Source organism: Python bivittatus, unplaced genomic scaffold (assembly GCF_059951505.1).
Source record: "Python bivittatus isolate LINGU-HERP-01145 unplaced genomic scaffold, Pbiv_v1 ctg000700_np1212, whole genome shotgun sequence".
Lineage (NCBI taxonomy): Eukaryota > Metazoa > Chordata > Lepidosauria > Squamata > Pythonidae > Python > Python bivittatus.
The window spans coordinates 86,629,723-86,651,963 of NW_028277098.1; the positions used below are offsets into that span (position 1 = coordinate 86,629,723).

Genomic DNA, 22,241 nt, shown 5'->3' on the forward strand with positions numbered 1-22,241 from the left:
GCAAATAAACTCATGTTCTGAAATTGCTATAATACCACCACAGTTGTTCAATGGGGGAGGATTAAGTGAAATGGGGGAGAATGTTGCTCTTGGACATGGACTGATTACTGTGGGTCTCATGCAATATTTGTCTTATCAACAATTGTGAAATTGCACAACACTTGGTTCAAACAAACCTCTGTTGGGTGTCGTAGCCATCTGGCACCTTTTGGAGCTTTAAGGGCTACAACTCCAAGAATTCTCAACCAGTGAAATGCCAACTATAGGGTGACAACTGTAGGCCATAAAGACAATTCTAAAGGGATGAATGTTCTTCTCAGATGGGAACACCTTCAATTCAGTATCCATCTCCTGTGAATCACAGTAAAGAATTCATAATGGGGCTCATGTTTGTATAATCAATCAATTCACCAAAGAGTAAATGAAATGCATCCAGCATGGGTGAACACCAATAACACTATGGAACACCAATAACACTATGCTAGGCTAGGCTGGAATGAAATTGGATCATTTGTGGTTCACTGAATGAGAGAATCTTGCTGCATATCATGTGAACCAGGCCATTGCATTAAGCCATAATATGGTTGTTTGGAGATCAGTTGTATGCAAACATGCCAATTATGTTTTATTAATCTGGGTTTAGGATTAATCTGTCAACCCAGCCAGTCATTTGGATTGGGTCTAGGTTTTAAAGAACAGCCACTGAAATCAGTGGTACTTAAATTAGTCATTAACACATCACCTTGATTTCAATGAATGTCCTCACATAAATGCTAAAACTGATTCCTAGTCTAGCCCATTTGCTGGGGTGGCACAATATGTTGAACCATAAACCTTCAGATGGCCTAGATTCACAGATATACCAAAGTCACAACCCACTCCCCCCAACAAACAGTTCCAAAGCTTAACATGTTATGCACAGGCGACCACTAATACCACACTGGCCTGGTTAAGCCTGTCATGTGGACACAGGTGGATGCAACTCAGAATCTAATGGGAAATCCAACCTGAACCCCCCAGAAGACCTTTGGGGGTGTGTAAAGTAGACATCAGTTGATCATCTTTAATGTGACAGGAGGAGAAAATTATTAAACAGTAAACATACTAACAATTCATTTTCGTCCTGGCTCTGGCCACTTTTGGGAGTCAAACCCCTAGCAGATCATTCAAAGGGCTCCAAAAACTCTGCACCTCTGATCTAGATATGAGTAATGATAAAGTAAGGCCATAGTACTAAGACTATGTGGGAGGAATAAGTCCTATCAAGTGCATGTGCATGCAATAGACTACTCCAAGACATAGATGTGTAACACAGATTGTGCATGTTTATTCTTTATAGATATGCATACCATGAATTCATACTTAATGCTCAAAAATGAAGCAAAGTGTCACAGAACTGCTGAAAATTCCATCTTGCTTGCGCAGAAAAGGGGTGGTCTGAAAGGGCTGGTTCTTCCCACCATTTCCTCCCCGAAGATCTGCATTCAGCTGCTACTTTGACCTTTCTGCAGCACTGGAAAAATTTTTAACAGGTAGAGGAAGGCATTCTGGTCATACTGTCCCAGAGGCAATAGACAGGAGCAGCCTATCACCAGGTGACGTCTCTTGCGAGCTCTGCAGGGCAAAGAGCACTGTTTGGCCAGATAAAGCTGACATTGTGCAACCTCACGTGTTGCAAAGGTTGGGAGTGCCTGGTCAGAGGTGAACATTAAAGAGGATAAGTTTAAAGGAGAGAGCATCACCTGAGTCAGGAGAAGTAAGGAGGGAGGCTTCTCTTCAAAAGCCTATGTCCACTTTTTCTAAGGCATGCTTTGAATACTGGCCCATTCCTTTTCAGAGTTCAGTACCAAACCCATTCCTATGGAACAGCCTTTCCCAATCTGGTATCCTTCAGATGTGCCAGGACATTGTGAATTCCATGGGCCAGGTTTCCACCACTTCACACATCATCTCCCTCTCCTCCAAACAACAGCAAACAATTTAAACACAAATCTCTTGGTTCACAGTAGCACCATGTCTTATAAATAGCTTGGAAGTGCTTTGTGGATAGCTGCCTGCTGCAGAAGGAGAACAGTCAGATTTGGCAGTCCATTCCAAATAAAGTAGTACCTTTTCAGTGGAACTTTCATCAGTGGCTCAAGGTTTTAGATTTCAAATGCTTTTTCTTCACATGAAGTTGAATGATATAAAAATGCATGTGTTGAATCTCCCGGTTCCTTAAAAACTAACCAATTAATTGTGGTCTAAACTTTCCTAGATTAGAGCCTGCTTCAAGGCTCTACTGAGGTAGATTCTAGTCCATGAAAATACAGACAGTAACACATTGACTGGTGGTTTTCTTTTTACTGGTGCTATTAAATCTGCAACCTGGTGCCCTCCAGATACTAGGGGCTCCTCCTCCCATATTCTGTTGATTCTTCTGTGACGTTCCAAACTAGCTATTTGTAAATCAAATTTATGAGTGGAAATATCTGCATTTTATAAAAGGGCCATCTTTTGCAAATAACATATCAGAAAGAGTCATGATGACTCACATCGGCCTAATGCTGATTTGTTGTTATTGGTTTAAGAAAAAAGAAAGGATGTTGCACAACATTAGAGAGAAAGCAAACATTCAGTGAATTTGCAATGGGGTGAACATTTGTCACAGGCCTCCATGGCTTTGCTACATAGCTGAAATAACAATTTAACACAAGCACAATAAACCAGAAACACTCAATGGGCATTACACTTCTAGATCTGGGCCTCTATGTTAAATTTGCCTGCTGCTGAATTCTGTGGGACCAATTTCATGTTCTTCCATGGAATGTCAAAAGTCTTCAGTGGACCTTCCCCCACCTGACCAGTGAAGGCATGTTATTTCTGCAGGTCTTAGGGATGAGGATGGGACCAGCTGTGGTTCTGGCCACTTCCTCACTGCTAATTGTTCCACCCCCAAACCCTTCCCTTCTCCTCAGAAGCAACCTTGAAGGGCCTGAGATTATTCTCCTGACACTCCAGCCAAACTGCCTAATGCTCTCTCCCCTGAGCAATGCAATCGTGCAAATAATGGCTGCCTGTCAACCCCATGTTCCCCTCACCACACTGCTGTTTGTGGTAGGTGGAAATGAGGAACCACCATCATTTGCTGAAATGTCCTGAAGCCAAGTGTGAGGGCACCAAGGCCCTGTGGCCCTTAGCAGCTGATCTGCAGTTAGGCGGGAGGCAAGCCAAGTTGCTGGGGTGTGGGACTTCTTTGCAGGGAGACAGATGTCCACCACCGAACACTGTGGAGGTCAAGCATCTCAAATTCTAAAACAGAAATTCTGCAATTTGGAAGGGCAGAAATGGAAGAAAAATTGGTTTAGTTGCCCAAGGAAGATACTGGCAAAGGAACAAAGAGAATGCTTCCACTGTGGGACAATGCCAGCTTTCTACATGGAAGGACCTTCAGAGGTTAAACCTTTTTACATGAAAGATATCTCGGCTTTAGACCCTGACAATTCCAGACAGGGATGGAAAAGCTGCTAGGAAGATGCAGAGTTGCTGAGCTAGATTGAACAGAGGTAGAAGACAGCTTTCTGTCTTCCTATGAAGACTAAGTTGCTTAGTTTGTATAGCAAGCTAGACTAGGCTAAAAGAGGGTAAACTAGGTTGTGGTGCAGTAAATTTTGGGGACTTAGCTATTGTCTCAGCGTATCCACCACAAACCATGATAATGGTAATGTTATCTTTCAAATGCCATTATGCATTTTTGTCCCAACATCCAACACAAGTATGCAAGTCACAACATTTGTCTGATGATGTTGCCATGCACTTATTGTCATCTGCCCATCCCTCTTGTGCCTCTCCTCTGGATGCCTGTGCTAAACTGCCTTCAGCCAGGGTTGTACTCAAACAAGTATAGCTAGGGGCCATACTGGGAAGGCCGATAATTTCACTTTTTGCACTGGGGAAGCCGAAGGGATAAACTGGGTATCTTAAGCCTTGCAGCTGCTTCAGGCATCCGTTTTACTTAGTACTCCCTGTTCATTCCACTTTTGGAGTACAGCCCTTGAGCCAATGTAAATGCTGTGCTCCTGCCTTGAGCCATAAAACGGCTTGAGTACAGCATTTGTATGAACATGGCAATCATGTTTTGTTAACCTGAGTTTTGCTGGTTGTGTGGACCTAGAAAATCAGAGCTCTAAGTATTAAAAGCTTGGCTGAAAAATGTGGCCTTCCCCAGACATCTCAGTGCAATAAGAAGAGGCTAAATGTAATAGGCTTTCTCTTAGAAGTCTTCCACTGTTGGGGTGCATCTAATGCAGGCTTCCCAGCTCCTGGGTATGTTGGACAGGAACCCTCATCACTCTCAGCCAGGAGGATGCTGGGGAAAAGTGGACGAATAAGCCTGCAAGAGTGACAGCATCAGGCCTGCCCAGAGGAGAAAAAGAGCTCTTAATCATCAGAAACTGCCCACCTTTGGTTTCTGGTGTGAGTCATGGCTGACTGAAGATGTGTCCACGAATGACCGAAGACGACAACCGCTTTGAAGAACAAAAGATCGGCGAGTAGACTGGTCCTTCGAAGGTCTCTGGAGAAGGAGAGATTGGGAGATCGCCCACAAGTGCTCTGAATGGTAGCTCCTTGCAAGGAGACTATAAAACAATGGTCTCCCATGGGTTTGAGTGCCAGGAGCCGAGGGAGAAGACAACTTTGCTCTGAGCAGCAAAAGAGCCTTTCATAAGGACACTAAGCTAGCCGAACTCACTTTCTAATCACATTTGGAAATGTTCAATATAACCACTTTATGGATATCCGAGACCTTCAAAACAATGAGCTTAATTTGACATCTGGTGAGTTTTACCTTCTTCTTTGGATTTAAGAAATTTTAAACAAAGACTTAAGAATTTAAAATAATATACAATTGGGAAAAAGCAAAAAAAAAAAAAAAGATTTTGATTTAAGAAAGTTTTAAATGCATTGGGAGACCAGAATGACTTGGAATATTGGTTATTTTTGCTGTAAGATTTAAAAAACAAGTATTTAATTAAAGAATTTCACTCATGGGCAATGACTGAAATGTAACTAAACCCTTATTAGGAGCTGAGGCTTGATGAAGGTTGCAAATGGACACTAGAGGGAACTAAAGGACCAGGCAGAAAAGAGTTAAAATGGCTAAGCTGCCTATAACTTTTTCTTATAAACAGTTTTTTGAAAAATGGACTGCAACATTAATAACTAATATCTCAGAAAGGATACAGATAACTTTTAGAAGATGATGAGAAAAACTTTAAAAAACTTTTAGCTGACACAGACATTATAGAGCTTGAAGGCATGGAAGACAACAAAATTGAGATTACCAAAATGGGAATATAAGACAAATTAAAAAAAAAGAAAGGTCTGGACATGGAACAGTTGCGGCAAGAAATCCTGGACGATGTCTCTTTATGGGATTTACAAAGTAAGCTGATGAAAACTTTGAAGACTCCTTTTAAATGCCAGTGAGTGATGAAAGATCAAATCGTGTGATGCCATAGGAATTACATAGGTCAAGACTGTGCAGAGCAAAAAGAAGGAATATAAAGTTGCACTATTTGACCAGGGATAAACTATTTGTTTGATATTTCTGGTAACTCCTAATGGACATTTTGCTGAATTAGGATTGAAAAGATGACAATTTCTGGATTGCATATAGATATAAGTTAGGCTATGGAGAGAAGAGTTTTTTAATCTGTAACTTTAAAAGAGGGTGAAAAGTTAGTACAGGTAGTCCTCAAGTTATGACCATTCATTAAGCGACTGTTCGAAGTTACAACAGTGCTGAAAAAAATGAACTTACAACTGGTCCCTGAAGTTATGGCTATTGCAACACCCCTGCAGTCATGTGATCGTGATCTGGCCGCTTGGCAACCCATTCACACTTATGACCAGTTGCCAAGCACCCCACAGTCGCATGATCGACATTTGCAACCTTCCCTGCTGGCTTCCCACAAGCAAAGTCAACGGGGAAGCCAGCAGGAGAGGTTGCAAGTCATTTGGGTAAGTCTCCCCTGCCCACACGCCCTGGCCTTCACTTGCGTGCACTGCACCCTCCTTCCCCCTTTGCTCGCATATACACACCATGCCCTTCTGCCCTTCTTTGCTCACTCACACACCAGTGCTCTCCTTCCCCCTCTGCTTGCTCACTCATGCACTACTCCCTCCTTTGCTCACGCACACATTGCACCCTCCTTCCCATCCACCAGCACCCTCCTTCCCCCTCTGCTTGCTCACATGCACCGTACCCCCTTTGCGTTATGCTGCAGCTCTGGGGCTTTGCAGGAGGAAGATTTTGCAGGAGGAAGGAGAAAGCTTCATGAAGGGCCAGCAGCTTCCAGCATGAGCTGCAGAGCACATGCTGAAAGCACTCCTGGAGAGTCCTCAAGCAAACGAAAGAGGGCAGGAGGGCACAGTGCAGGCGTGCAAGCAAGCGAAGGGGGAAGGAGGGCGTTGGTGTGTGAATGCGAGTGAAGAAGGGCACGGTGTGTGCATGTGGGCGAAGGAGAAAGGAGGGTGCTGGTGCATGTGAGTGAAGGAGGGCACTGTGAGTGTGAGAGAAGGAGGGTGCAGTGCATGCGTGCAAGTGAGTGAAGGGGGAAGGAGGGTGCTGGTGTGTGCGAGTGAGCAAGCGAAGGGGGAAGGAGGGCCAAGAAGCCCCTGAGCTGCAGCATGGCAAGCAGCCCCAGAGCAAGGCAGGGTGCAGGGTGGCCAAAAGGACAGAGATGGGGGAGAGATAGGCAGGTGGGGGGAGTTGGAGGCAGTCCCTTACCTTACCGAGGCTCAAGGCTGGGCGGGACTAAGCCTGGAATGGCTTGGATTGGGGCGGGTCCTTGGCTAACGACTAGTGGAATTCACTTAATGATGGCAATGAGGAGTGCTGGGATTGCTGTTGCTAAGTGATGCAGTCACGTGATGTCTCACTTTACAACTGCATCGCTTAGCGATGGAAATGCCAGTTCCAACTGTAGTCGTAAGTCAAGGACTATCTGTATATTAGCTTATGCTCAATGTGATGAAGGTTGGAAAGCATTTCTTTATTACTCTCTTTGTTGCCTTTTTCTTTTCTCTTCTGCTTTTTTTCTTTTTTTCTGCACCTTCTGAACTTTTTTTTCTTTTTGCTTCTCATTTGGTTTGTATTAGTTTTTACTATGTTTATTAAAAACTTCTATGACATTACTAACAAAGAAGGAAAAAAAGAAATGAAATGGCCTACCTTTAACCATGTCCTTCTGCAGATAGTCCCCAGTCTAAGAATGAGCTCCGTTCTCAAGATCTGTTCTTAACTCAAATTTGTACGCAAGCCGGAGCAGTATAATTGTATAATACTGTACAAGTAGTATTGTGTAATGAACTCGAACCCTTGTGTGTTTAATTCCATTCTTAACTATGGGTTGTCTGTAAACTGGGCATTACTTCTGCTCTCCTTTTCTTTGCAACCTTTGGGCTTGAGAAGGGTAGTGACCCACTAAAAGATAGACTGTACCTGTCAGACATATCCAGGGTTCATGCTACATGGTAAGCTGTAATGTAGTTTGAACCTATTTATTCCTACCCCTTAGACCTCACAGTGGGGTTCATAAAACTTGTTCCTCCAATTTCCCCCTAGAAGAACCGTGCAAGATAGCGATTTGTTCAAGGCCACCAGGTGAAGGTTCCACCCGAGTCTCCACACTTGGGTTTTTTTTGTGGCAACCTAGTAATTCTGATGTGCAAACCATGGTTTATGAGCTTGCCTATTGTGTGAACTATGGTGGCTTATTCAATAAATCATTGTTACAACGATGGCGTGGCACGCTGCGTGAACGCTTAATGACATTTCAAAACATCCTTTGTTATGTAGGCAAAAGGAAAATCCAGATGGCCACTAGATGGCAGCAAAGAGATACCAAAAAACCTCCATTTCCTGAGAAACCCTGTGCTACCATCTCAAGGGTGCAAGAATTTTTGCAGTGGAGATTACGGTATGCTTCGTGATATGGTCATTCCATGATGGTTCAGTTACTTCATACAGGCTCATTCACTCAACATGCTATGACAGAGAAGGACATTCCTCCTGTGGCACAGGAGCTGGGAATTGGACAGAATATAAACGCAATAAATTATGGTTGGTCGCACAGTTGGCCAGTTGTTTAGACTGGATTTGGCATTTTTATCCACCCATCGAGTCCTTCCCAAGGACCTGGGATAGGCAGATGTTGTTGTTTGATGGTATTAAAGGTATCATTGCAGGATGTAAGCTGTTCCAAGTAAAGCTGCCTTTTGCAATTGACTGATGGTGATTTTGCCAATGCCAATGGTCTTCAAGTGGTGCTCCAGGTGTTTTGGGATAGCGCCCAAGGCGCCTAGTACTATTGGTACTACCTTTGCTTTCTTTTGCCACAGTTGTTATTGTTGTTGTTGTTGTTGTTGTTCTTGTATTTTGTCCTTCAAATGCCTCAGGGGTACATCAGGTAATATTAGATGTTACTGGAGAGAGCCATTTTTATTCAGTACTTATTTTGTTTTTGAAGGGTATAAGAAGTAAAACCTCCAAACTATCCAGGTTTTTCTTATTTGGGGTGGGGGGAGCTTCAGACACCCAATTTTGTCCCAACTCTTAAAAAACAAAGTTGAAAGTTTTGGCCCTGTACATTCCAGGGGTGTTGTGGACGATGGGCTGCCGACCCCTATGTTAAACCTATAGTGCATTGAACCAAGCACAGCTGTTCAGTCTGCCGTACAAGCCGACCACATTTTGCTTAAGGTGTTGGGTAAACCCAGCCGTAGTCCAGAGTCAATCTCGGCAAAGAGAGAATGAACCCCATAGCTGGATGTTCAGATCTGTCTTGGTTGCTGCATGAAGGTCCCCTGCCCCACCCCTTCTCATTTTCTTCTGCGAGAATACGCAACTTCTGCAGCCAGAATGTAACACATTGAATGGATATGCCCAGTTGATTCTGAGAGCACCCTTTGGGTGTTAGAAGAGCAGGGGAGTCAATAAAAGCAGGGGAGCTTGTGAGGAAGGAAGTTGCTAAGTCTATGGGTTGCCTAGACTGTAAGAGACAGAAAAGGATCAGAATTGCAAGCAACTGCTAGGCGGTGTCATCCTCCCCTGCCCGCCCCTCCAGTTTGGCTAGAGTGTAATCCAACTCTGATGGCTACACATGAAGCGCTTCTGGCTGTTACTATCCATAGCAGTGTTTCCCAACCTTGGGAACTTTTAAGATGTGTGGACTTCAACTCCCAGAATTCCCCAGCTGGGTTGAAGTCCACACATCTTAAAATTCCCAAGGTTGAGAAACACTGATCCATAGGTTCCAGGGATCTTACAAATAGTCCAGGGAAAGCAAGAGGGAAGGGTAAAAGGGGCAGAGAGGGTGCCAGGCAAAGGCCAAAGAGAAGGGAAGCTGGTAGAAAGGGAAAGGATGTAACTAGGTGCCCCCCCAGAGAAAATTAGTTGGCTCTCCAAGAGGAGAGGAAAAAGTCTGCTCATTACTCAATCTCCAGAGAAGACGTTTGGGAGGGCAGCTAAAAGGAAGAAGCACACACAGTCATAAGGAGTCATTCTAATGTAGGAGAAGTCAATTTCACTCCAAGGGACATTTTATTGGGAGTCGGGTTTCCCTCTGCTTCATCAGTGTGGGAGTCTCCAGTTCCTATGACTTCACTCATCTCTACTTTGTGAGAAAGGAAGCACCTTGAGAATAAGGCCTTTTAATTAAACCTGAGGATGAAATCATCAACGCCTACAGAAAAAGAGAGTTTTGTCTGGTTCCCCTGGAAAGGTGGTGGGGAAGACGGGGCATGAGCTCCTGAGGAACCAGGCTGGGAGCCAAGTAGATTCTCTCACTGAATTTGGAGAAGGATTTAAACCTGAATACTTCCCAGCGAAAGAGCTGGGGACTGAATAAAAGCCACCACCACCACCAACCTCCCTGGTTGAAACTCCAATAGTTTAATGATAGAAGAAAGAGTTTTTAGGAGGAAGTAAAGGGAGATGGGCATGTAGCAAGAATAATGGAAATCCTACTCTTTAATCCAGTTTCACAATTTACCGTCTAAAGCACTATTTCTCAATCTTGGCAACTTCAAGATATGTGGACTTCAACTCCCAGAATTCCCCAGACAGCATGCTGGCTGGGGAATTCTGGGAGTTGAAGTCCAAACATCTTGAAGTTGTTAAGGTTAGGCAACACTGATCTAATGCAACTTTTTACCTACAACTGTGTATATGTACATGAGAAAGAAAAGGAAAGGGAATAATTATGTTTTTTCAAGAGTTCTGTGTTTGAATGGCCTTTGTGAAGAAACATGCTCCTCCTGAAATGTTTGGTAGGATTGTACTTATTTGAAATAGCTTGTTTCATCCTTTATCCCAGCCTTCTTCAAGCTCTGGGTATGTGGGGTGACAAATCCAGGAATGCTTAGCCAATGGAGTCATTGATCATATTATCTAGGAATGGTGGGAGTTGTAGTCTTACATATATGGAGGTAACTTGGATAAGGAAGGCTACATTAATCTCTAAATTAACAGGCACAGTGTGGGTTTTTACCCAACTTCTCCACTTTTTGCATCACACCAAGCATCTGCCCAATGGCAATTTTGTCATTCTTTCTCTTTTATGGTGAAACTCATAAAAATTGGAGGAAAGCCTTCTCAATTTCAGTATGCTGATTTCCTCCATTCCCAGATCACTGTGTCCAAGGAGATTTGGAGAGAGCCTTGTCAATTTCACTCACACCATTTAAAGAATAATATATACCAGTGTTTCTCAACCTTGGCAACTTTAAGATGTGTGGACTTCTACTCCCAAAATTCTCCAGCTAGCATGCTCACTGGAGAATTCTGGGAGTTGTAGTCCACACATCTGAAAGCTGCCAAGGTTGAGAATCTCTCTCTCTCTCTCTCTCTCACACACACACACCAGAACTGCTGATCATGAGGTCTCTGCAGAACTTATATTATGGAGAAATAATATAATTTTATTAATGTTTCTATGAAGAGAAAATGGATAACACAAGATTTTTCAAAGATTAAAACGCATCAAAATGTAAACCTGATTTGGATATTAATCACCCTGAACCCATCCCTCATCTTTTAAAAATACACATGCAATGCTTTTAGTTTGTTTTTACTTATAACAATGAGAACTAGAATCATGATTTTAATGCTCTACAGCCAAAGCCTATAACAGCTGTGGATCCCTTTTCAAAAACGATTCCAACAAATAAGATCAATTTGAAAAGGGAACAAAAGGAATGCATGACTCTACTACCCAATTTTTGAATCCTTCCTCTTTTTAAAATCTCTGAGGTTTGGGTCTTCATAAACAGTTGGCTGCTGAATCGCATCATGCAATACCTGTTCCTCTGGCTTAACGTCAGTGTTTTCACACCACAGGATTGCTTCACATTATTCTGAGATGCAATGCCATTTGCTCTCCAGCGCTGGATTGTCTTTGCTAAGGCAAAAGACACTCCTGCTTTCTTTAATTATATGTTTTGCTTCGAATCAGTGCCCTTTATTCTGGGAATGCGTCATGACCTTGCATGCAGATAAATGTGGGAGTTAATGAGGGGAACCATCCATCTGGCTTCCAAGGTAGGCATCTTTTACATAAACAGGGTCTCAAAGTTCAGTACATCCAAGCTTGCTGTGGTCCTCCCCAGCTCTGATTGGGGAGACTTCAGAGGTCTCAAATTTGCCAAGGAATGCCAGTACTATGCCAAGGACACCATTTAAAATGCACTGTTCTCAGGCTAGACCAGATGAAGACGCTCACGGCTGCAAAAGGGATGTCTGGAGAAAGGATGGGGTCATCTTGGACAGAAGGCCAAGACCATCACTCTCCGATGCCCAACTCTTCCAAAGGGAAGAGAGAAAACTGAGGACTGGTTTACCTCCTTGGGGCAGTTTGGATTTTCTAGTGGAATCGCTGCAGGAGGAGAGCTGTGTTAGTCTAGGGTAGCCAAGCACCTTTTCGGACTAACACATGTTAGTAAAAGGCACACACTTTCATGAACTTCATGCACATCGACTGTGCATCTGTTGAAGTGAGCTATAGTTCATGAAAGTTTCTGCTTTTTAATAACGTTTGTTAGCCTGGAAAGGTACTACCACACAACGTCTTCCATAAATACACAGAACAATCACCAAAGGAGAACCTCCTTCTGAAAGGGCACAGGGTGCCATGCTATCTCCTTATCCAGAGGTCCTAAGAAGAAAATTTTTCCAACTTGTGGTAAAATGTCTGGGCATGTTCCAGCCCTGATGCCTTTCACTGAAGGAATTACACACTGATCAATTCTAATAACATCCATAGGCTCCTTTTTTCCATAGCAGAAGGTAAAATGCTATGTCCAGGAGTGGGGGTGGGTGGGAAGCATGATAATTCAGATTCTAAAGTACAAAACTAGTTAATCTGAAGCCTTAGGATGGACAGACTTTCTTTCTTTCTTTCTTTCTTTCTTTCTTTCTTTCTTTCTTTCTTTCTTTCTTTCTTTCTTTCTTTCTTTCTTTCTTTCTTTCTTTCTTTCTTTCTCTCTCTCTCTCTCTCTCTCTCTCTCTCTCTCTCTCTCATAGCTTTTCCCCATTTGCTACATCCACATTTGACACAAAATTTATTTCCTAACTGACCCTCTTTCTGCACTAACAGTCAGTAACCGCACAATCTTATGCTGGTTTGTTTTGAAATCAGTTTTACCAGAGGGGTAACCATACTAGTCAAAAAGCTATATATTCACATGACACCCTGAGTCCTAAACTAGCCAACCAAATGTTAGCCTAGGATATTGTGTAAAACCTGCCTGTATAATTTATGGTTCAAGTGTCATGTAAACCCAGAACATTGAGTTATGTCATGCCTGATGTTAATCATGGACAACTGTGTCACACAAACACAATCTTTTATTTCTGCTGCATTGAGTGTCCACCGTCTTTGAGGTTTGCAGCTTCACTCTCATTGAAAACTCCTCTCCACCCAGAAACGATTGTTGGGACGGCAAGAGATCTACTTTTGTGACTGGATCCAAAGCAGGGCTGCTGCGTTCAACAGGACTTCCTTGTAAATATATTTAGGATACTGCAAGGCGATCCTACCCAAGCCTCGCTGGGTGCGATGGGACAACGCGGCGCGAAGAGAGTGCGTCTCCTTAATACGAGCGCAAATGAACACGCTCATTTTGCTTGAAAAAGAAACTTCTCTCCCCAAACCGGGGTGCCAAAGAAACAGCGGATCTGGATGCGAAAGCCTTCCATCCGAGCCTGGATCACACATTCTGGGTTTGGGAAAACCCAGCTGGGGCTAAGGAGAGAAATCACACGCACACCAAACTTTGCCCCGGCTGAAAAGACGCCCCTCCCCCTGCGCGAGCCCGGGCCAACCAGCCCTGCTCCCACCTCCTCCTCCTCCTCCTCCTCCTCCTCGAATCGCGCCGTGGAGTCGCCTTGTTATGAATGGCCAAGGCTCCGGGAGGCACAGACGCTCTGCGAACGCCCTGCTTGGAGGCTGAAGCCAGCAGCGAGACCTCTCCGTGCGCCGCAGCGCGCAACAGGCAGGCAGGCAGGCGAGCGAGCGGGCAGGCAGCGAATGACCTTTTCTTTCCCCCTTGCTTGCGCTGCTCCGCCCCTATACATAACTGAGAGCAAAGGAACTTTCCCAAGTCAAGAGACTTTAGAAGAGGACTCGACACCTACCGCCAAATGATCCGGAGGAACCAGCCGCAGCCAGAGTGGCCGACCGGCAGCGTCTAAGCAGCGCTTCGCGATTTTCGAAGAAGGGGCCAAGCCCCTTCCCCGACTTCGACGGGAGTTTCAGGGCCGGCACCAACGCAGAGGAACTGCCGGCGCTCCTCGGCCGGCGCTCGCGACGTCCCCGCCCTCTCGCTCTGGAGGCTTTGGAGGGGGGCCGCTGGTGGCCGAGATTCCCCTTTTCCCTCCCGCTCCCCTCCTTTTGCTTTCATGCAACGCCTGGTAGCCTGGGATCAGGCATGCCACCACCTCCAGCCCGCGGCCTTTAAATCCATGGAAGTGGCTAATTTCTATTACGAGGCGGACTGTCTGGCTGCTCTGAACAAGCTGCACCCCCGGGCAGCGGGGGCCCGCTCCATGACCGAGCTCACCGTGGGGGACCACGAGAGAGCCATCGACTTCAGCCCTTACCTGGACCCTTTAGCATCGCAGCAACAGGCGCCGCCGCCGCCGCAGCAGCAGCCGCCTTCTTCCACGGCAGCAGGGGGCAACTTTGAGCCTGTTTGCAGCAGCGGCGGGAGCAGCGGCCAAGATTTCCTCTCCGATCTTTTCTCCGAGCAGGACTATAAAGGCGGCGGGAAGAAGCACCCCGACTACGCTTACATCAGCCTAGGCAGACACAGCCACCACCCGGGCGTCGGACAGAACCACAAGGCCGGGCCGCTGCTGGGCTGCTTCCCGCCGCAGATGGTGGAGACCAAAGTGGAGCCGGTCTTCGAGCACTTGGATTCTTGCAAAGGGGCCCGCAAGGAGGAAGGCGGCGGCGGCGGCGGAGCAGGGCCCGGCCTGGGGGGAATGTCCTCGCCTTACGGCAGCACCGTCCGCTCCTACCTGGGCTACCAGTCCGTGCCGAGCGGGAGCAGCGGGAATCTCTCCACCTCTTCGTCGTCCAGCCCGCCCGGCACCCCGAACCCGTCCGATTCCTCGAAATCCGCGGCGGCCGGAGGAGGAAGTGGCGGCGCCGTTTACCCGGCAGGCCCCGGCGGCGGCGGCAGTGGCGGGGGCAAGAACAAGTCCAAGAAGTGCGTGGACAAGCACAGCGAGGAGTACAAGATCCGCCGCGAGAGAAACAACATCGCCGTGCGCAAGAGCCGCGACAAAGCCAAGATGCGCAACCTGGAGACGCAGCACAAAGTGTTGGAACTGACGGCCGAGAACGAGAGGCTGCAGAAGAAAGTCGAGCAGCTGTCCCGGGAACTCAGCACCCTCAGGAACTTGTTCAAACAGCTGCCCGAGCCGCTTTTGGCGACCTCCGGACATTGCTAGCCCTCTCCCTCCCCATTGGCCCCGTACAGCTGGACGCCGCTGGAACAGCGCTGTGGTTTGGGCAGGGAAGCGACTGGGCGCGCGCGCGGGCGGGCGGGGGGTGGGGGAGGCTTCCGGGAAGGAATGAAGCGGTTTTGGGGGTGGAATGTAGTGGGTGCATTTGCCCCTTTTTTCAGGACTAGCACGGGTCGGAGGGGGATGGAAAGAGAGAGCCCCGAGGGTTTGCATATTATATATATATTATATATTATATTTTTGGCCTTTAATTCGCACTCTTGGACGACAGGAGAAACCTTCCGCCATAAAGCTTCTTGCTATACGACTCCTTCGGCAGGCGGGGGGAGTTCTCCGGGCGGTTTCTATTGATCCCTGCAAGTTCATGGAGGAATCCATAGTTTTTCAACTTCATTATTTTTTTCTAAGAAAAAAAACAACTCATACCAAACTCAACCCAAGAAGCCATGTAATATCCAATATGATTGTCTTTGTGGAGGGTTTTTTTTAAAAAAATTTTTTGGGGGGGAGAGAGTTTGAGTGCTTAGTGTTATTTAAATTAAAAAAATATATATAACATAAAGAAGAGAAGAAGAGTTCAGAATGATGCAATCTTTTAAACATGGCTGGGAACACCGGCTATACATGATGCAACCTCGTGTAACTGTCAGTCATGGATTGAGTAATCTGTTAAAGATGTTCCTACTGGGTTTTTTTATTATAAAGAATGATCTATTTCTATAAGGAAAAAGACATATGTATATTTTGGGATCTATGCATTCTTGCTACATATGAAGCATAAATGAACAATTTTAATAAAACTTTACTGCTAGGATGGAAAATGAGTTTGTTATTTTTAAGGTGCTAACATCCCTAATACCTGCTTTTCTTCTGCAAGGGTTGGGAGGGGAGGGAAGCTGGAGTCAGTAACATTAATAAGAGTCATCTCATCAGTTTAAAGAAAGGGAGGTTTCTTCCAACCCCTTTGATTTTGAGGAATGTTTTATAAAATCAGATGAGATTGTTAGAAAAGAATTGGAGCAAAAACACTCCTAACCGCTCTCCGTTCTTTTCCCTAGTTATTAAACTGTTTACATGCCTGAGCATTACTACAAATCAAGGTGTGGGGTTGGAAACCGATAAAGTTTGTGATGAAAAACTCAATGAAAGTGGCTTTAACCTGCCATCTGTTTTCTCTCTTCTGCCTGATGGAGCTAGAATATATTTGACCTATGCAGCTTACTGCAAAGAGGGGAATAATTAGGAAATTATAAGTTTGAATGGCATGCAAATATATTTCATCTAATGTGAGATTTTCTTCGCAATAAATCTATATGCAAACATTTGAAGAAACTGTTTCTTAGTTTCTCTCTAAGTTTCTCAAAAAAGTATCCATAGTATAATAATTTCAGAAGGCCGGTATGATGCAGGACCAGGTTAGGATTCTCACAGTTCATTTGTTTGAAATAAATTCATTCTGCTTCTCAGATCTTTCTGCTTTTAAACAACAGATGTTATGCTTCTAGGGGTTCATATAATCTGGTTTCTAAAAGTCCTGAGAGATAAGTCTTGAGTGATGCCCTCTCCTGTCGGATAAATTATAGCAAAACGGTGTTGCAGTACAAGTGTGATCCATGTCTTGCAGCCTAGCATTTGCTGTTTGCTGTATTAAATCAGATGCAAATTGTGGTAATTGCAGCTACAAAGCTAAAGCAATTAACTCCAGCCTTTGGCTCTTTCCAGATTTTCAGTGTTGTCTTATGTTCTAACACACACCTGTCCTGTTTCTACCCCATTTCCCACCAGTCAATTTATTTTAGTTGATGGTAATTACTGCAGTTAGCATACAGGGGGTTGCATGTGTGAATGGAGGCTAATGAACTTATGGTGACAGCAGTTGTGAATGTGTTGGTGGTGATAGCGTGAAGGATTTCTCAAGGCCTGGAATCCAAACATTCCTGGCCTTTGTAGTTTACTTCTTGCATTTATGTCACTTGTAATATGTTAACAGAGCCTGGAATTCATGGTGTGTGTGTCTTGGGTTGGGGGAGGTCTAGATAAAGAAGTTGAACTTACTCAGCATTTTCTCACATAGCAAGCTTTTATAAGTACTTCTAGCTTCTAGTCATTGATTTCTAAACTCAAGGGGGGCAGGAATCTTTTAACTCTTCTTTTTAAGCCCAGTAGCCCTTCTCTTAAAGAAGAACAAGGAGACCTCTGAATTCATTTCTTCCTGATGTAACTATGTTTTAATTAGCAACAGGTAATGGCCTTACGGAAGAGTGGAGTTCAGCTTTTACCTACCATGGTCTAAGGACCCTCCCTTCAACCTCTATAGCCTTTTTCCAGGAATCTTGGATAGGACTGGGTAAGATTGTTTATACTTGTTCTTTGGCTGATTGTGAGTAGATACAGAAATTTTCTAAGGAGTATATATAAAAAAAAATTGTGGCGATTCCTCTACTTAAGGATGTGGGTCAGGAGCAGGTTTCTGCAAAAACATGAAAATACATTTTTCTAGGTTAGTTAATCCCCTTTCAAAATACCATGAAATATGTTCTCTTGAACCTAAGCTGGAGTAGAGTTACTTTATCCAGTTCAGTTGCTGTTTCTCTTAGACTTTGATTCTGAGAAGAAGTACTTGAGATTAAGTCCCATTGAAACCACTAGACATCTGAATGAATGCACGGGGTCGGTCTGTGACGGCAAAATACAGTTCAATGGAACTTATTCCAAACAAGTGGGATCTTAGGCTCAGTCTGATAATTGAAAAATCCAAAGCCTTGTCGTGCGTGTAAAATCCCCTGTGAATAGATAAATTTTTTACAGCTTAAATAACTTGGCATCCAGTTTGCCTTGGTTTCTGCTAGTTGTGAAGATTTTCATCTGTCAGTTGTGAAGATTTTCATTTTCATCTTTGTCTTCAGATATTGATTTCCTAGAAATAGAACACAGCCACCAAACCAAGAACAGATTGACTAGTTCTATCTGCTCAACAGGGTTTTAAGACCAGTATTTCTTGAACAGCAACTCTTACACTGCATAGCAGAAGTTGTTTGCAATCTCCTATGGAGGATCTCTCTGTGGGTGAGAGCAGATATTTCTTAGGTATTCCAAAGTCTTTGGGCATACTTAAAGTAGCTTTCATGATGGTGGTCTTTGGTTGCAATCTGGTTTTTCACTGAAATCAAAAGGGGCACATCTCAAAGATCTCCCTGGTCAGTTTTTTTTTTTTACTGTTAAAAAAAAAAATACTGCTGATTTCAGTGTTTTAGACAAGAGCAATACAGTAATTGTATCCAAAGCATACAACATACTTGTTCTTCAGTCTTTTGTGATATCTCCCATTTACTGAAACTACAAGTAAGTAACTAAAGCACAGGTGTGCCATTCCATATATGTATCTGGAACACAGCATTGCTGTTCACTGAATTTTGTAGATTTGTAGTTTGAGTAGCGTATTCTGGATTGCAAAATGCATTCAGTTTCTCCATGTTAGATTCTTCAGTTGCAGCAACAGAGTAGTTGTTTCCTAAAAATAACTAAAATTAGTTGTTTTGTTTAGGACGTTTCTTGCTTCATTTCATCGTTTGTTTAGATCTCATTTTTCTTTCTGAAAGGAACCCCCAAATAGTTATGACGGATAGTGATCAGCCATTGTAGAATATCAGTTCTGATGTGGTAGACTCTCGTCTATAAAAATGTTAAGCTACAATGAATCTGCTACTCTTTAAAGGCCACAAGTTCCCTTCCTTTTTTCTGTATAATATTTTATTGAAACTTTTAAAGATACATATTTAAAAGTTAGAAAATTTGAAATACAAAATATAAAGAAAAGGAAAGAAAAAAGTGAAGTAAAGTAAAAGAAGAAAAGGTATGAAAAATAGATAGCTTCCAATCTATCTCTGGTCTTGAGACTAAAAAGGCTACCATAAGTGCTAGTTTTTAATACATTAAATAAGAATAATTCTTTGTCTAATATATCCCATTGCATTTCTAATCTAATCTTCAAATCCCCATGTAAGCTTCGCCCCACCTGCATTCTGCAAATAATCCATCAATGGTTTCCATTCTTTAAGGTGATAATTATTTGAGTTTTCTTTTAATAAGCAAGTCAATTTGTCATTTTCTGCCACGTCCATCAATTTTAACAACCATTCTTGTATTGTTGGTAGTGTCTGGGTTTTCCAAAATTGTGCATAAAGAAGTCTTGCTGCGAAGTTCCCTTCCTTTTTTTATACTCTGTGATTGTACTCAGAATTAACTGGAAAAGTTTACTAATATGTTGTTTTTAAAAGGGCTTAACTAGCAAATTATTAGAAGCACTGTGGGAGTACTCTCAAGATAATGTGCAAGCAATTGACAAGGCAGTTAATTTATTTATGTTTATGCCCACTTCTGCATTATGGAACTATATAGTTTACTGTATTTTCCAACAGAAAATGCCTTCTGCGCAGTTCTAGTTTAGGCAGAACTTATCTGCTTCCATTACTTAATTTTCAGCAACTCAGAGATGACACCCTGTCTGCCACCATTTTAACTTAAGTAATTTGAGGAAAAACTTAGCCTTCTTTTCAAATGAATAAAATAAATGTGGCTCTCTAATCATCTGCTTCTTAGGTAAAATCCAGAAAATGTCAGTCTCTCCCTATCACTTGATTTGCCTTGATTTGACCATGAAAGCAATAGAAAAACTGTCTATGGAGGGGGAAGGGGTGGTTGTGTTGAAACTGTCATAGTCATTCTCCTTGTACAATCAATGCTAGCAGAGCCATAATTCCTTAGAGAAGAAAATACTTGGAATTAAATTCGAATTTCAGCTGCACTCCTCTAATTTAAAAATAGTTACTGTTCTTTGGTCAATAATCCAAAAGACATGACAGAAGAATTAAAAATTGGGGGAAAAGAAAAAGAAGCAAACACAGTTCTTAGAATTAGCCAGTACTTAAATATTTGGAAACCAATTTACAGAATGGCTTTATAATTTGAGAATACAGGATTGGGCGTATGTTTAATAGTGTGAAATAAACAACAACGTTATTGTTTAAGACTGCTTAAATGAAGTACCATTTTATTTCACTGTTTAACTCTTGAGTTTTTATATAGTAGCAGTGAAAGTTTTCATGTATAGGTTACTTCTGAGTTTTGTCATTTTAGTGTTTTACAAAACCCTCCAAAATAAGAATGATGACAAAAAAGAGAGTTAGAAATGCAATGTGGGTTGTTAATCTTGTAAAATTTACCACACACAAATTTGTTTTTGTTTAAAGCATGCTCATAATTGCCAAAGTATGCACGAAATTAATGATGTAAAGATTTTTAAAAATCTGATTTATGGCACAATCCAGCATTTTAGGCTGAATACTCAATTGCTTTGAGTGTACTGGGCATATATGGGTGATCCCTTAATGTTCTTCAGATGTGATGTAGGAATTACAGGATTTGTAATCAGGATAGGAAAAACCAGGTTAATATCCTCACTGGTCATCAATCTGAAAGACCTTCATGGTGCTGCAGTGGGTTATATCAGGCAATGCCTTGCCAAGATGGAATTTGCCTGACTGGTATGAACATCTAGAGAGGGGCCTGTTGAGGTCTGTGGGTGTGGGCCATATGACAGGCCTTCTCAGCAGTAGGCTCTACTCTTTGCAATGCCTTATCCCAGATGTGAGGATAGCCCCCTTCTTGAATTTAGAAAGCAAATTCAAACCGTGTTATTCTAGCAGGCATTCAGACCCTGGTTTGTCCTGATGCCTCTTATATGTTTCATTTGTCTGGATTTTGGCATATGGTTTTACCTGGGTCTAGCGGTTGTATTTTCACTGCCCCAAGTCACGGTTGATTGGGGTAGCTTATAAACAGAATAATTAAATATCCTAATGCAGCCATTCATCTCAGTGGATGATCTTGCTCTAAATCTGAAACATGGGAGGAGGTTTCCAAGCCTAGCTATAATGTCTTTGAAGAAAGGTTGGATTTGCCTTTTCAAAAAGGCATGCTGAACTAGAGCCTTGGCACAGGGATAGGTCAGGATAGACACATATTGCAAATCACACGCTTGCATCTTCAGAGTGAAAGGTATGGAGCAGTACAAGTCAGGTTTCATGGGTAGCTCCTGGCCTTTCCACTGAGCTGGGGCATGCTGGTCTGGTCTCCTGGGCTGTGGTGCGGTGAATTACCACCAGCACCTCCATCCATTCTCCTGGTGAGAGCGACCAGGCAATTGGACAACCTGGGAGAAGCATCCCTTCCTTTCTTCTGGCTGTGAATTACTTTCAAACAATTTCATCAGCTGTGACGATCGCTATGCAAGACCGCTCTGTAATACCTCTAGCTAGAAGCACCAAAATAATCTGGTATAGGTTTGGTATCTTGAAATCAGTGGCTGTAAAAAGCCAGCTAACTTACTTTGGACTTTGCTGCCATCATACCCCCCACTTGAGAGTAAGTCTTTGATGTACTGAATGGGATTTATTTGTAGGCCAAAGAAAGTGTGTTTAAAATTAAGTCAAACAAGCATTCAGAGACTATTGTCTATTTCCTGGTGGCAAAACCTTCCATAGCACTTTTCATCATCTTATTGAAGGTTTTTTCCTTAGGGCCTTCTTCATTTTCCACCTAGTGATTATATATGAAGAGAAAATGAAAAATCCTCACATGGAATGACATTAGGCTGGATAGACACATTGTACTAAGCCATTGTTGGTTTAACCTTGGTTTATTAAACTACAGCCTACATTTCACAACATTCTGAATTATAAACCACGGCAACAAATTACAATAACAACACCCTCATGCAAAACCAGACAAACTACATTTTGTCCAGCACAATGTGAAAACTTGGCTTTTGAGTAAATCTGTCACACGCTGGAAAATGGCCAACTTTTAGGGATTTAGAAGAATCCAGAGCTGATGCATGAAAGGAAGCAACAACAGGAAGCCTGGGAAGAAGACATCTTAAGCTTCAGCAACCAAACTGCTTGTCTTCTCAGCCCACCCATTTTTTTTTTTTGTTTTTTGCTCCAGGGTAAATAAAGCCAGACAGAATATATGCTAAAGTGGGCCAAATATTCAACAGCACACAAAGGGATCAGCAGGCTTTATTTGCAGGTGAAGATTAGAATTTCTTAAGGTGTATCCCAGATAAGATTAGTTTGTCTTTAGAGTAGAAGACCTCCAGGGAGATCACTTTAAAAATGTTACTCCCCTCCCCTCCTTTGATAGACCTCTGGCAAATTGGCATTCACGT

At 43.2% G+C, this 22,241-nt stretch overlaps 1 protein-coding gene across 1 annotated transcript; it reads left to right on the forward strand.

Annotated features, from left to right (window-relative positions):
* The first annotated feature begins 13,426 nt into the window (after positions 1–13,426).
* On the forward strand, positions 13,427–15,834 carry CEBPB (CCAAT enhancer binding protein beta). Its single transcript, XM_088153246.1, has one exon. The coding sequence runs from the start codon at positions 13,943–13,945 to the stop codon at positions 14,996–14,998; it is 1,056 nt and encodes a 351-aa protein (XP_088009372.1). The 5' UTR covers positions 13,427–13,942; the 3' UTR covers positions 14,999–15,834.
* Positions 15,835–22,241: the final 6,407 nt, after the last annotated feature.